The sequence below is a fragment of the Triticum dicoccoides genome, chromosome 7A (genome assembly GCF_002162155.2).
Source record: "Triticum dicoccoides isolate Atlit2015 ecotype Zavitan chromosome 7A, WEW_v2.0, whole genome shotgun sequence".
Taxonomy (NCBI): Eukaryota; Viridiplantae; Streptophyta; class Magnoliopsida; order Poales; family Poaceae; genus Triticum; species Triticum dicoccoides.
Genome location: NC_041392.1, coordinates 650,827,253 through 650,843,523, shown reverse-complemented (window position 1 = coordinate 650,843,523; position 16,271 = coordinate 650,827,253). Strand labels below are relative to the sequence as shown.

At 46.1% G+C, this 16,271-nt stretch overlaps 1 protein-coding gene across 1 annotated transcript in view; it reads right to left on the bottom strand.

Annotated features, from left to right (window-relative positions):
* LOC119333799 overlaps positions 1-16,271 on the bottom strand; it is a 45,694-nt gene that overhangs the window by 25,936 nt on the left and 3,487 nt on the right. The window contains exon 5 of the mRNA XM_037606564.1: positions 15,693-15,962. Within this exon, the coding sequence (XP_037462461.1) occupies positions 15,693-15,962 (270 nt within the window). The remainder of the gene's footprint in view (positions 1-15,692; positions 15,963-16,271) is intronic.

Genomic DNA, 16,271 nt, shown 5'->3' with positions numbered 1-16,271 from the left:
TGCGGAGGCGCCATGGTGGGCAAGATGGCCAACGTCCTATGGCTCGAGGGCTCCTTTGTGGAGACCCTAAAGGGGTGGCAATCGGGGTGGTTTTACATCACTGAGCCGTGCGACGCCGAATGGGTCGCACCCCCCAAGTTCCGGTTCGGACCCCCAACGCGGCTCATGTCCTGGAAAGAGACGGGCCTGTCGTGGGGTAAAAAAGGAGAGCTGACCAGACTCCAAACATGCGTCAAAACCCTAGTGGACAAGAAGCTCAAACTTGTCAATGTAGTCTAGGTTATGCTCATCTGCTTGATCCTCCCGTGCCAACGACGGGCTTTCAACCTGTGGGAGTTCGACCCGGCGCGGCACCAAACTCTGAGCAGGCTCTTCGACACGATGTACGAAGATGCCTGGAAGGTGCTTTTCAAGGGTGCCGAGGCTCCCGCATCCGCTACTGAGGATCGCGGATTCAGTGCGCAGCGTCACGCTCTCGCGATAAGCTGTTTTTTCCTTTTACAGGGTATCAGTTTTCCATAGTTTGACTCTATGCGGGATCTAAGCTCCCTTTCCTCTGACAGGATTGGCAGGTGACGTCCGGACAGATCAACTGTCCGGCCCCTTTGCCCGAAGGCCTAGCGGACGCTCGCTTGGCGAGGCTGTTGGTTCCGGCACCCTGTGTGGTGCCGGAGAAGAAGGTCAAGAAGAAGGCCGCGGGGACTCGAAAGAGTGCCCGACGCCTGGAGGTGTCAGATTCATCATCCGACGAATCCAAGACGCACTCCTCCCGTGAAGACGAGGAGGAGGAAGAAGAAGAGACCCCTCCCCCTCCAGCGGGGGAAGGGAAGAAAAGGAAGGCCGAAGGGTCCAAGAAGGGGAAAACCCTTCCTCCGGACTGCTCCACCGACACCAACTGCGGCGGAGAGGAGTGGGTGCCTGGGGCCAAGCCCCTGGCCAAATCGTAAGTATCTGGATACCAGAGTAATTCATAATATTCGTTTATTGCACAGCTTTCCCTCACGTCCAATATGTTTATGCACCCCACCCAAAGACCGGCTCGACGCGTCGTCGAGCGGCTCACTGGACTCGTCGGATGTGCACTCACTTCCGACGGCTTCCTCCCCCCGCCCTACGGACGACACCGAAGTGTTGTCCCAACAGGTTCCAAGCCGGGAGGAGGTGGTCCTGGAGGCGCCGCAAGGCGACCTCCCGGACTCCAGGAGTAAAGGGGATGAAACCCCCCAGGGCTCCAAGTCCGGCTCGAGGCCGGACACCGCTCCGGAACCTTCAAAGGTTCCAGAGTCTGGCGGGGGAGACCTCCTTCCAAGAGGAGCAAGTCCACCATGCCGACGGCCTCCGTCCAACCGGAGGCGCCGGACAATATGCTGGAGGCGCTCCAAGGCGCCTCCATCGACGAGGAGCACCGCGCTATATATTATGAGTGCGGTGGTCCAAAAGGTTCAGTTCGCAAAAAACGGACTGACTGAAGCTTGTACTAGCCTTTTGATAGGCTTCGAGGCAAGTAAAGAAAGTGTAAATAATAGTACCGCATAGACAGTAGCCCGTGATGCTCTATTTGGCGTTCGGGAGGAAAAGCCAAATAGAGGATCAAATAGAATTCGCAGGAGTCTAACAAAAATGAGTCAATATGCATGTGCAGGCTACCCTGCTTGCGTCTGCCGCACTGACTGCGGAAGTGGACACGCTAAAGCAGGACCTCGAAAGGCCCGAGCAAGAGCTCGAGTGTGCCAAGAAGCAGCTCGAGGACAATGAAGGTAAGAAATACCTTGTTAAAAAAAAATATATATACATAAAAGGTGCAATTGCAAAAAATGATAGGATTATCGTGGCTATTGTAGGGGCCACGTCTGAGGTGGTGACCCTTAAGCAAGCGCTGGACGAGGCCAAGAAGAATTCGGCCTCGGAGCGCACCGAGCGGGAGAAGTATGAGGCCGAGGTTGGCAAGGTGCGGCAAGAGCTCCAGGCTCTCATGAAAAAACATGAGAGTTTGGAGCGTGACTCGAAGACGCAAGCGTCCGAGCTTGCGGTGGCTATTGAAAATGCCAAATATGCCAAGGCCGAATCCCAGAAGACCCTCCAGGAGTTGGATGAGGTGAAGAAGATAGCGGCGGGTAAGGCATTCTTTATGCAAAGCAAACACATAAACGTGAGTTACCTGTTACTTACCCGAATCCGGAGCTCTCCAGGAGCGTTCGCAGATCTTCCCCAGAGTGTATCCGATGCCGCCGCATTCTATCGAGCCGAGGAGGGCAGCTCGACGGAGAAGGTGTTCTGGTCTCAGTACGCTGAGGCCGGACACCCCTGAAGGAAATATGCCCTAGAGGCAATAATAAAGTTATTATTTATTTCCTTATAATCATGATAAATGTTTATTATTCATGCTAGAATTGTATTTTCCGGAAACATAATACATGTGTGAATACATAGACAAACAGAGTGTCACTAGTATGCCTCTACTTGACTAGCTCGTTAATCAAAGATGGTTATGTTTCCTAACCATGATCAATGAGTTGTTATTTGATTAACGAGGTCACATCATTAGTAGAATGATCTGATTGACATGACCCATTCCATTAGTTTAGCACCTGATCGTTTAGTATGTTGCTATTGCTTTCTTCATGACTTATACATGTTCCTACGACTATGAGATTATGCAACTCCCGTTTACCGGAGGAACACTTTGGGTACTACCAAACGTCACAACGTAAATGGGTGATTATAAAGGAGTACTACAGGTGTCTCCAATGGTCGATGTTGGGTTGGCGTATTTCGAGATTAGGATTTGTCACTCCGATTGTCGGAGAGGTATCTCTGGGCCCTCTCGGTAATACACATCACATAAGCCTTGCAAGCATTACAACTAATATGTTAGTTGTGAGATGATGTATTACGGAACGAGTAAAGAGACTTGCCGTTAACGAGATTGAACTAGGTATTGGATACCGACGATCGAATCTCGGGCAAGTAACATACCGATGACAAAGGGAACAACGTATGTTGTTATGCGGTCTGACCGATAAAGATCTTCGTAGAATATGTAGGAGCCAATATGGGCATCCAGGTCCCGCTATTGGTTATTGACCAGAGACATGTCTCGGTCATGTCTACATTGTTCTCGAACCCATAGGGTCCGCACGCTTAAGGTTACGATGACAGTTATATTATGAGTTTATGCATTTTGATGTACCGAAGGTTGTTCGGAGTCCCGGATTGATCACGGACATGACGAGGAGTCTCGAAATGGTCGAGACGTAAAGATTGATATATTGGAAGCCTATGTTTGGACATCGGAAGTGTTCCGGGTGAAATCGGGATTTTACCGGGTTACCGGGAGGTTACCGGAACCCCCCGGGAGCCATATGGGCCATCATGGGCCTTAGTGGAAAGGAGAAAGGGGCAGCCCAAGGTGGCTGCGCCTCTTTCCCCTCCCCTAGTCCTATTAGGACTAGGAGAAGGTGGCCGGCCCCCCTCTCTCCCTTCCCCTCCGAGGAATCCTAGTTGGACTAGGATTGGGGGGAGGAATCCTACTCCCAGAGGGAGTAGGACTCTCCTGCGCCTCCCTCTTTGGCCGGCCAGCCTCCCCTCCTCTCCTCCTTTATATACGGAGGCAGGGGCACCTCTAAACACACAAGTTGACCCAAGTTGATCCACGTGATCGATTCCTTAGCCGTGTGCGGTGCCCCCTGCCACCATATTCCTCGATAATACTGTAGCGGAGTTTAGGCGAAGCCCTGCTGCTGTAGTTCATCAAGATCGTCACCACGCCGTCGTGCTGACGAAACTCTTCCCCGACACTTTGCTGGATCGGAGTCCGGGGATCGTCATCGAGCTGAACGTGTGCTCGAACTCGGAGGTGCCGTAGTTTCGGTGCTTGATCGGTTGGATCGTGAAGACGTACGACTACTTCCTCTACGTCGTGTCATTGCTTCCGCAGTCGGTCTGCGTTGGGTACGTAGACAACACTCTCCTCTCGTTGCTATGCATCACATGATCCTGTGTGCGCGTAGGAAAATTTTTGAAATTACTACGAAACCCTACAGTGGTATCAGAGCCTAGGTTAATGATGTTGATGTTATATGCACGAGTAGAACACAAATGAGTTGTGGACGATACAAGTCATACTGCCTACCAGCATGTCATATTTTGGTTCAGCGGTATTGTTGGACGAGACGACCCGGACCAACCTTACGCGTACGCTTACGCGAGACCGGTTCCCTCGACGTGCTTTGCACAGAGATGGCTTGCGGGCGACTGCCTCTCCAACTTTAGTTGAACCAAGTATGGCTACGCCCGGTCCTTGCGAAGGTTAAAACGGAGTCTATTTGACAAACTATCATTGTGGTTTTGATGCGTAGGTGAGATTGGTTCTTACTTAAGCCCGTAGCAGCCACGTAAAACATGCAACAACAAAGTAGAGGACGTCTAACTTGTTTTTGTAGGGCATGTTGTGATGTGATATGGTCAAGGCATGATGCTGAATTTTATTGTATGAGATGATCATGTTTTGTAACCAAGTTATCGGCAACTGGCAGGAGCCATATGGTTGTCGCTTTATTGTATGCAATGCAATCGCGATGTAATGCTTTACTTTATTACTAAACGGTAGTGATAGTCGTGGAAGCATAAGATTGGCGAGACGACAACGATGCTACGATGGAGATCAAGGTGTCGCGCCGGTGACGATGGTGATCATGACGGTGCTTCGGAGATGGAGATCACAAGCACAAGATGATGATGGCCATATCATATCACTTATATTGATTGCATGTGATGTTTATCTTTTTATGCATCTTATCTTGCTTTGATTGACGGTAGCATTATAAGATGATCTCTCACTAAATTATCAAGAAGTGTTCTCCCTGAGTATGCACCTTTGCAAAAGTTCTTCGTGCTGAGACACCACGTGATGATCGGGTGTGATAGGCTCTACGTTCAAATACAACGGGTGCAAAACAGTTGCGCACGCAGAATACTCAGGTTAAACTTGACGAGCCTAGCATATGCAGATATGGCCTCGGAACACGGAGACCGAAAGGTCGAGCGTGAATCATATAGTAGATATGATCAACATAATGATGTTCACCGATGAAACTACTCCATCTCACGTGATGATCGGATATGGTTTAGTTGATTTGGATCACGTGATCACTTAGAGGATTAGAGGGATGTCTGTCTAAGTGGGAGTTCTTTAATAATATGATTAATTGAACTTAAAATTTATCATGAACTTAGTCCCTGATAGTATCTTGCTTGTTTATGTTGATTGTAGATAGATGGCTCGTGCTGTTGTTCCGTTAAATTTTAATGCGTTCCTTGAGAAAGCAAAGTTGAAAGATGATGGTAGCAATTACACGGACTGGGTCCGTAACTTGAGGATTATCCTCATTGCTGCACAGAAGAATTACGTCCTGGAAGCACCGCTGGGTGCCAGGCCTGCTGCTGGAGCAACGCCAGATGTTATGAATGTCTGGCAGAGCAAAGCTGATGACTACTCGATAGTTCAGTGTGCCATGCTTTACGGCTTAGAATCGGGACTTCAACGACGTTTTGAACGTCATGGAGCATATGAGATGTTCCAGGAGTTGAAGTTAATATTTCAAGCAAATGCCCGGATTGAGAGATATGAAGTCTCCAATAAGTTCTATAGCTGCAAGATGGAGGAGAATAGTTCTGTCAGTGAGCATATACTCAAAATGTCTGGGTATAATAATCACTTGATTCAATTGGGAGTTAATCTTCCGGATGATTGCGTCATCGACAGAATTCTCCAATCACTGCCACCAAGCTACAAGAGCTTCGTAATGAACTATAATATGCAAGGGATGAACAAGACTATTCCCGAGCTCTTCGCAATGCTGAAAGCTGCGGAGGTAGAAATCAAGAAGGAGCATCAAGTGTTGATGGTTAACAAGACCACTAGTTTCAAGAAAAAGGGCAAAGGGAAGAAAAAGGGGAACTTCAAGAAGAACGGCAAGCAAGTTGCTGCTCAAGAGAAGAAACCTAAATCTGGACCTAAGCCTGAAACTGAGTGCTTCTACTGCAAGCAGACTGGTCACTGGAAGCGGAACTGCCCCAAGTATTTGGCGGATAAGAAGGATGGCAAGGTGAACAAAGGTATATGTGATATACATGTTATTGATGTGTACCTTACTAGAGCTCGCAGTAGCACCTGGGTATTTGATACTGGTTCTGTTGCTAATATTTGCAACTCGAAACAGGGACTACGGAATAAGCGGGCACTGGCAAAGGACGAGGTGACGATGCGCGTGGGAAATGGTTCCAAAGTTGATGTGATCGCGGTCGGCACGCTACCTCTACATCTACCTTCGGGATTAATATTAGACCTAAATAATTGTTATTTGGTGCCAGCGTTGAGCATGAACATTATATCTGGATCTTGTTTAATGCGAGGCGGTTATTCATTTAAATCAGAGAATAATGTTTGTTCTATGAGTAATATCTTTTATGGTCATGCACCCTTGAAGAGTGGTCTATTCTTATTGAATCTCGATAGTAGTAATACACATATTCATAATGTTGAAGCCAAAAGATGCAGAGTTGATAATGAAAGTGCAACTTATTTGTGGCACTGTCGTTTAGGTCATATTGGTATAAAGCGCATGAAGAAACTCCATACTGATGGACTTTTGGAACCACTTGATTATGAATCACTTGGTACTTGCGAACCGTGCCTCATGGGCAAGATGACTAAAACACCGTTCTCCGGTACTATGGAGAGAGCAATAGATTTGTTGGAAATCATACATACCGATGTATGTGGCCCGATGAATATTGAGGCTCGTGGCGGATATCGTTATTTTCTCACCTTCACAGATGATTTAAGCAGATATGGGTATATCTACTTAATGAAACATAAGTCTGAAACATTTGAAAAGTTCAAAGAATTTCAGAGTGAAGTTGAAAATCATCGTAACAAGAAAATAAAGTTTCTACGATCTGATCGTGGAGGAGAATATTTGAGTTACGAGTTTGGTGTACATTTGAAAAACTATGGAATAGTTTCGCAACTCACGCCACCCGGAACACCACAGCGTAATGGTGTGTCCGAACGTCGTAATCGTACTTTACTAGATATGGTGCGATCTATGATGTCTCTTACTGATTTACCGCTATCTTTTTGGGGATATGCTTTAGAGACGGCCGCATTCACGTTAAATAGGGCACCATCAAAATCCGTTGAGACGACGCCTTATGAACTGTGGTTTGGCAAGAAACCAAAGTTGTCGTTTCTTAAAGTTTGGGGCTGCGATGCTTATGTGAAAAAGCTTCAACCTGATAAGCTCAAACCCAAATCGGAGAAATGTGTCTTCATAGGATACCCAAAGGAAACTGTTGGGTACACCTTCTATCACAGATCCGAAGGCAAGACATTCGTTGCTAAGAATGGATCATTTCTAGAGAAGGAGTTTCTCTCGAAAGAAGTGAGTGGGAGGAAAGTAGAACTTGACGAGGTAACTGTACCCGCTCCCTTACTGGAAAGTAGTTCATCACAGAAAACTGTTTCAGTGACACCTACACCAGTTAGTGAGGAAGCCAATGATAATGATCATGAAACTTCAGATCAAGATACTGCTGAACCTCGTAGATCAACCAGAGTAAGATCCGCACCAGAGTGGTACGGTAATCCTGTTCTGGAGGTCATGCTACTAGATCATGATGAACCTACGAACTATGAAGAAGCGATGGTGAGCCCAGATTCCGCAAAGTGGCTTGAAGCCATGAAATCTGAGATGGGATCCATGTATGAGAACAAATATGGACTTTGGTTGACTTGCCCGATGATCGGCAAGCAATTGAGAATAAATGGATCTTTAAGAAGAAGACTGACGCTGATGGTAATGTTACTGTCTACAAAGCTCGACTTGTCGCAAAAGGTTTTCGGCAAGTTCAAGGGATTGACTACGATGAGACCTTCTCACCCGTAGCGATGCTTAAGTCCGTCCGAATCATGTTAGCAATTGCCGCATTTTATGATTATGAAATTTGGCAAATGGATGTCAAAACTGCATTCCTGAATGGATTTCTGGAAGAAGAGTTGTATATGATGCAACCAGAAGGTTTTGTCGATCCAAAGGGAGCTAACAAAGTGTGCAAGCTCCAGCGATCCATTTATGGACTGGTGCAAGCTTCTCGGAGTTGGAATAAACGTTTTGATAGTGTGATCAAAGCATTTGGTTTTATACAGACTTTCGGAGAAGCCTGTATTTACAAGAAAGTGAGTGGGAGCTCTGTAGCATTTCTGATATTATATGTGGATGACATATTACTGATTGGAAATGATATAGAATTTCTGGATAGCATAAAGGGATACTTGAATAAAAGTTTTTCAATGAAAGACCTCGGTGAAGCTGCTTACATATTAGGCATTAAGATCTATAGAGACAGATCAAGACGCTTAATTGGACTTTCACAAAGCACATACCTTGACAAAATTTTGAAGAAATTCAAAATGGATCAAGCAAAGAAAGGGTTCTTGCCTGTGTTACAAGGTGTGAAATTGAGTAAGACTCAATGCCCGACCACTTCAGAAGATAGAGAGAATATGAAAGATGTTCCCTATGCATCAGCCATAGGCTCTATCATGTATGCAATGCTGTGTACCAGACCTGATGTGTGCCTTGCTATAAGTTTAGCAGGGAGGTACCAAAGTAATCCAGGAATGGATCACTGGACAGCGGTCAAGAACATCCTGAAATACCTGAAAAGGACTAAGGATATGTTTCTCGTATATGGAAGTGACAAAGAGCTCATCATAAAAGGTTACGTTGATGCAAGCTTTGACACTGATCCGGACGATTCTAAATCGCAAACCGGATACGTGTTTACATTAAACGGTGGAGCTGTCAGTTGGTGCAGTTCTAAACAAAGCGTCGTAGCGGGATCTACATGTGAAGCGGAATACATAGCTGCTTCGGAAGCAGCAAATGAAGGAGTCTGGATGAAGGAGTTCATATCCGATCTAGGTGTCATACCTAGTGCATCGGGTCCAATGAAAATCTTTTGTGACAATACTGGTGCAATTGCCTTGGCAAAGGAATCCAGATTTCACAAAAGGACCAAACACATCAAGAGACGCTTCAACTCCATCCGGATCTAGTCCAGGTGGGAGACATAGAGATTTGCAAGATACATACGGATCTGAATATTGCAGACCCGTTGACTAAGCCTCTTCCACGAGCAAAACATGATCAGCACCAAAGCTCCATGGGTGTTAGATTCATTACAGTGTAATCTAGATTATTGACTCTAGTGCAAGTGGGAGACTGAAGGAAATATGCCCTAGAGGCAATAATAAAGTTATTATTTATTTCCTTATAATCATGATAAATGTTTATTATTCATGCTAGAATTGTATTTTCCGGAAACATAATACATGTGTGAATACATAGACAAACAGAGTGTCACTAGTATGCCTCTACTTGACTAGCTCGTTAATCAAAGATGGTTATGTTTCCTAACCATGATCAATGAGTTGTTATTTGATTAACGAGGTCACATCATTAGTAGAATGATTTGATTGACATGACCCATTCCATTAGCTTAGCACCTGATCGTTTAGTATGTTGCTATTGCTTTCTTCATGACTTATACATGTTCCTACGACTATGAGATTATGCAACTCCCGTTTACCGGAGGAACACTTTGGGTACTACCAAACGTCACAACGTAAATGGGTGATTATAAAGGAGTACTACAGGTGTCTCCAATGGTCGATGTTGGGTTGGCGTATTTCGAGATTAGGATTTGTCACTCCGATTGTCGGAGAGGTATCTCTGGGCCCTCTCGGTAATACACATCACATAAGCCTTGCAAGCATTACAACTAATATGTTAGTTGTGAGATGATGTATTACGGAACGAGTAAAGAGACTTGCCGTTAACGAGATTGAACTAGGTATTGGATACCGACGATCGAATCTCGGGCAAGTAACATACCGATGACAAAGGGAACAACGTATGTTGTTATGCGGTCTGACCGATAAAGATCTTCGTAGAATATGTAGGAGCCAATATGGGCATCCAGGTCCCGCTATTGGTTATTGACCAGAGACTTGTCTCGGTCATGTCTACATTGTTCTCGAACCCGTAGGGTCCGCACGCTTAAGGTTACGATGACAGTTATATTATGAGTTTATGCATTTTGATGTACCGAAGGTTGTTCGGAGTCCCGGATGTGATCACGGACATGACGAGGAGTCTCGAAATGGTCGAGACGTAAAGATTGATATATTGGAAGCCTATGTTTGGACATCGGAAGTGTTCCGGGTGAAATCGGGATTTTACCGGGTTACCGGGAGGTTACCGGAACCCCCCGGGAGCCATATGGGCCATCATGGGCCTTAGTGGAAAGGAGAAAGGGGCAGCCCAAGGTGGCTGCGCCTCTTTCCCCTCCCCTAGTCCTATTAGGACTAGGAGAAGGTGGCCGGCCCCCCTCTCTCCCTTCCCCTCCGAGGAATCCTAGTTGGACTAGGATTGGGGGGAGGAATCCTACTCCCAGAGGGAGTAGGACTCTCCTGCGCTCTTTGGCCGGCCAGCCTCCCCTCCTCTCCTCCTTTATATACGGAGGCAGGGGCACCTCTAAACACACAAGTTGACACAAGTTGATCCACGTGATCGATTCCTTAGCCGTGTGCGGTGCCCCCTGCCACCATATTCCTCGATAATACTGTAGCGGAGTTTAGGCGAAGCCCTGCTGCTGTAGTTCATCAAGATCGTCACCACGCCGTCGTGCTGACGAAACTCTTCCCCGACACTTTGCTGGATCGGAGTCCGGGGATCGTCATCGAGCTGAACGTGTGCTCGAACTCGGAGGTGCCGTAGTTTCGGTGCTTGATCGGTTGGATCGTGAAGACGTACGACTACTTCCTCTACGTCGTGTCATTGCTTCCGCAGTCGGTCTGCGTTGGGTACGTAGACAACACTCTCCTCTCGTTGCTATGCATCACATGATCCTGTGTGCGCGTAGGAAATTTTTTGAAATTACTACGAAACCCAACAACCCCGTGCCCCTGAGCGACCAGCTGAAGCAACTGGTCATGCTCCACAAGGCGGCCGAACAGGCTATGAAGGCCCTCGTAGTTCGGCTATGGCCCGGAGAGGCTCAGCCTGGGAGCTATTTCGGGCTGGTGCAGCGGCTGGTGGAGGCCTGTCCAAGGCTCGAAGTCATCAAGCGCTCCGTCTACATTGAAGGTGCCCGTAGGGCCCTTGCCCGTGCTAAGGTGCACTGGGGCAAGCTGGATGCTGAGAATCTTGTGAAGGACGGGCCACCGCCGGGGAAGGAGCATCGCAAGCCCGAGAATTACTATAAGGATGTTCTGAAGGGTGCCCGCCTTGTGGCGGATGAATGTTCTATGGATATAATTTTTGAGTAAAACTCGCTCGTTTTGTCCTGTGCGCTGAAAACTTGTTCATATGCGCTAAGCAATGCTATTTGAATTTAAAATATTACCTTCTGTGCGGCTGTTTATCATTTCTGAGAGATGGCGAGTCGTCGGCTTCTGCCCCCGTGCCGCTAGTGCTGGGGTCTTCGGGGATAAACCTGAGCGCTCTTTTTTCCATATTTGGGTCCTTCGAGGGAGGCGCTCAGCCCAACGAACAAGGCAATCAGACTATAATGCGTGAACACTCTCACTTAGCCATACAATTCTATAATTTTAAATTTCGGCGAAGCCCCTGGTATTCGGAAGACCGAGTTCGGGGCGCTATCCACGCCTTGGCCGGACAGAGCCGGCTCCTCGCCCTAAGCGGCATAAGTCGTTAGGGACTCGAAAAACCTCTCAAACAGCGACCAGCTCTCGCTTCATCATGACAGTCAGTTTTAGCTTTCTCCACTGAGGTGCTCGACCCAGCTCAACCGGGGCACAATCGCAGTGGTTCTCCTAGTGCTACCTTAGCCGATATAGCGGAACGTAAGGCACCAAAGCATAGGAGCCGGGCAAACCCAACTACTGACCCAAGACATGATTCGGAGCTGATGCATATAATATTATAAGTTCGGGGTGCCGCACTTGTTAAAGTGTTCGGACTTCTCACACCATATTGAGGGGTACTGAAGCCCCTGGCGTATTTTGGTCGTACCAGCGTGTACGGGTGCAACATGTCGTTAAGGAACATATATAAAGAAAAAAAGGTAATGCAAAAATAGATGAAAGCTATGCATTGTTTATTAAAAAGGGCTGTGATCAAAGCAGAATGATACAAATAATGTGATAAGTGGAAGGTTGGACTAGTTAACATGTCCGTTCCAGGGGCAAGCTGCGGAATAGTATGCGGAACAGGTATACTGCTCGTGATAGAGACCACCTGGGAGTTCCGTAGTGCGGCGTGGCTTGTCTGCTTCCCTGGTTCTTGCGTCGTTTTGTGCGGCAATTGAACTGCCGAACAGACCCTCCGAAGGATGAAGTCCTGAAAGTAAGAGAAAATTAAAAAATCGGCAGCCCCTGGTACGGTTTAAGCCGTGTTTTGGGCGTGCCGTGATGGTGCCCCTCCCCCTGTGCCCATAGTATCTCTAGAGCGTAGTTATGTACGCGAAGTATTGGCGTCGCCTTTTTGTGAGGGTTGGGGTTGGGACTGTATTGCTACGCCTGCTCGGATCGTGCAAGGCGGTCTTGTTATAGGTTACTCCGGGCGCGCTTGACGGTGTCCGGACGTTTAGTGGCCGGACGGGAGAACTGCCTGGAGAGGCCGCTTTGAACTTCCGCTGCAAGGGCCGCCGTGTGCTCCTCCGTTCGGAGAGAGCGTTCGGTGTTTCCATTGACCGTAATTACTCCTCGAGGGCCTGGCATCTTAAGCTTAAGGTATGCGTAATGCGGTACCGCATTAAACTTAGCGAACGCGGTTCGCCCGAGCAGTGTGTGATAGCCACTGCGAAACGGGACTATGTCGAAGATTAACTCCTCGCTTCAGAAATTATCCGGAGATCCGAAGACCACTTCAAGTGTGACTGAGCCTGTACAGTTGGCCTCTGCACCTGGTATTACGCCTTTAAAGGTCGTTTTGGTGGGCTTAATCCTCGTGGTAGACACCGGGTAGGGTTAGGGTTACATAGAGTCGGTTACAATGGTAGGAGATCTGCATATCCATATCGCCAAGCTTGCCTTCCACGCCAAGGAAAGTCCCTCCCGGACACGGGACGAAGCCTTCAATCTTGTATCTTCATAATCCAGGAGTCCGGCTGAAGGTATAGTCCGGCCATCCGGACACCCCCTAATCCAGGACTCCCTCAGTCATAATAATACCCCTAAAGAAAAAAAAATAGTTGTATTTCTGGATCTTTTACAGTTCCAAAAGCAGACTAAGGAATACTAAGACGACGCTTAAAAGTGCCATAAATAAGAAAGTTTTAACAGAATAAACCCAAATAATAAAGTTTAAAGATACCCCATTTTTAGTGAAGATAGAGTAATCTGGGGGAGCATGGTATGAAATTACCTAAGACTCGAATAGATTGTATCTGGGGGAGCATGTTGTATGACCTATACAACACCTGTTGTTAGCTCTACAAGGGAGGAATGAGTAAACATGGATCTTGTGATGAAGGTCCCTGTAAAACCCATTTCCTCTTGGAAATGAAAGACTATAGAATTAATTTGCCTCTTGGTAATGATAGAGCAACAACAACCCCATATGAAAGAAGTGCCAGTACCTGAGACACAGATCGTCTCAAGGAATGAGAAAATCAGATACTTCTGATTACTATAAAGTTTATGTTAATGAAATTCAAATGGAGGTGGATCCCACCTCATTTAAAGTGCTCAATTGAGCTTTGAGAAGTGTATGTTTTGTCTAAATGATAAGGGACTATATGAGATGAAATAAAATTGGTGAATCCCAACGATCTTTGGGACTCATAAGTAATTTCCAATGGAGCATAAACAGTAGGCTGTAAAGGGTCTACAAGGTCAATGTGTTTCCAAAGGAAAGATTTCGTGCAAAGAGAATGAACAAATTACAACGAGTGTTAGTGGCACATCATGACTGACATCGTGATCTGAGTTACATCAGATGAAAGTAAAGAACACAAGGGATACTGCTTCAAGAAGTTTGTTATGGACTAGAGCAAGTCTCTAGACAGTGGCATTTAAAGTTAAAAGAATCAGATGTTATTTTGGGTTAAACAAAATGAGAGGACAATTGTATTCATGCAAAGTTATAGAATGTGAAATTCATTTCCTAATCCCGTTCATGTGGATGACGTCCTACTTGCTAGTGGTCATGTCAATCTATTGTAGGAGAAGAAAAGAAGTTTTTGTTCTCAAAGTTCAAAAGAATGTTCTCGGTAGAGTGTCTCTCGTTATAATTATCGGGATTCACCAAGAAAATAATAAAAGGGGTATTAGGAATGTCGCATGAACATGCTAAGAAAGGTCTCTAAAGCATGCATGCGAGAAAACCTATGCCTATTCTTATAGTCAAGGGTAATGGAACTGTAAACTATGGTGTTCCAAAAGTTGACGAGAAAAGATTGAAACGGATATGGTACCATATGCTTCAGCTGTTGGAAGCTCAATATATTACCCTGACATAGCTCACGTATCCGGGTTGTTTTGGCAATGTCCAGTCCATATATAGACCACTAGAATGGAGTCAAAGATATTGGTTTCATGCTGAAAGAAACAAGTGCTCTCAAAAGATTGTGAGTACAAAGACATGACTTGTGAAATGTATAGCGAAATCCACAATTGTCGCTAACTTTCATACTTGGAGGTTTTTGTGTGGAAAATCTCCAAAGAATGAAACAATTATCATCAATGTGATGCAAAGATATGTTATAGCTTGATATGAGGCTGAGGGACAGGCAAAATGGTTAAAGAGACCTGTACCCGGAGTTGATAATGGTTGACAACAGCGATAACCATTTTAAGTTTTTCGCTCCTATGACAACGAGTCAAGTGTTGATGCCAAACACACTGACACAGAGTTATGCGTTGTAAAGGAGAAAGTCCGGAATTATGTAGAAATGCTTGAAGCATAAAAGCAACAGACAAGTGTTTGCAGATCTGCTTATTAAAGGCTTACCGCCCAGTGTGTTCGGAGAACACACAGTTGACATGGGTTTTATGGTATAGTCTAAAATTTTCGGACAATAAAAAGGCCCAAGGTTAAATAATTTGTTTCAAAACAGAGAGGTACGTTGTGGTTCTCTGATTCTATCGGCGATTGAGCTGTGACGATGAAACATGTTCTATGTATTGATCTGTTATGAAACGAGTAAAGTAAAAGTATAAGGTCAAAAGTAAAAGTTGAGATCAAAGGGGAGAATGTTAGGATGATCTCCACCGTGTGGGCCCAACGGCCCACCGGGCCCTCAGATTCGCGCCCTGATCGGGGGCGCTCAACCCACTATGGGTGACGGGCCCCTGTCACCTGCACTATATAAAGAGGTGGGGGCTGGCGGCTCGCAGCACGAGGTTCGTCACAACGCCGCATACCCCACCTAAATCCCCTACCGATCTAGGGTTAGTGCAGTGCTGATGAGAAGCATCGCCACCACTACTCTCTGCCGTCACCGGCACCATGGCCGGCACCAGAAACTCCTCGAGCCACAAGCAGAAGGTGAGAACCACCGTAATATCTAGCCTAACCGATCTAGAGGTTCTATCAGTACTAACACCAGTTCGGCATTTCGTTTAGTGAATGCGGAGATAAAAGCGCTATAGTAGGGCTTACCATGGTCGTCTGGCAGCTTGATACTAGAAGCTCCGAGCAATCAAATGTACTTGCTTGTTTTATGATTTTACCTTGTGCGCACATCACTCTACCATGATCATAGAAACGTCCAATCGCTAACACGGCTCCTCTTTTGATAACTTCACTAATCATAACTGCCTCTGGAAGTTTCTGATCAGATTTCACTTTAACAACAGCTATGTTATAGTGAAAATCTACCATGGATATGATGCCATCAGAGATATCCCCATTTGGTAAACACACCTTGATCTACAATAAGTTATCCGACAAAAAAATTAGGCAAGAAAAAAATACATATGTACTCCACCTTTTAATACTAAAAGTAGATTCACAAGGAACTACTACTGCATGCGCCCACCTTTACATCTAGAATCAAAATGTTATTCGTGTTAAGAGACCTTATTAGTGTTGCCGAAGTTAAGATTTTGTAGGTATCCGTACAAGCATTGGATGATATCACGAATCCTGAGCAAACTCTTATCCTCTTTTCATCTGAAAAAGAAGCAGGTAGGAGTCAACAATATGCAAATCTTGCACTATTTGGAGAGAGTGGTAAAA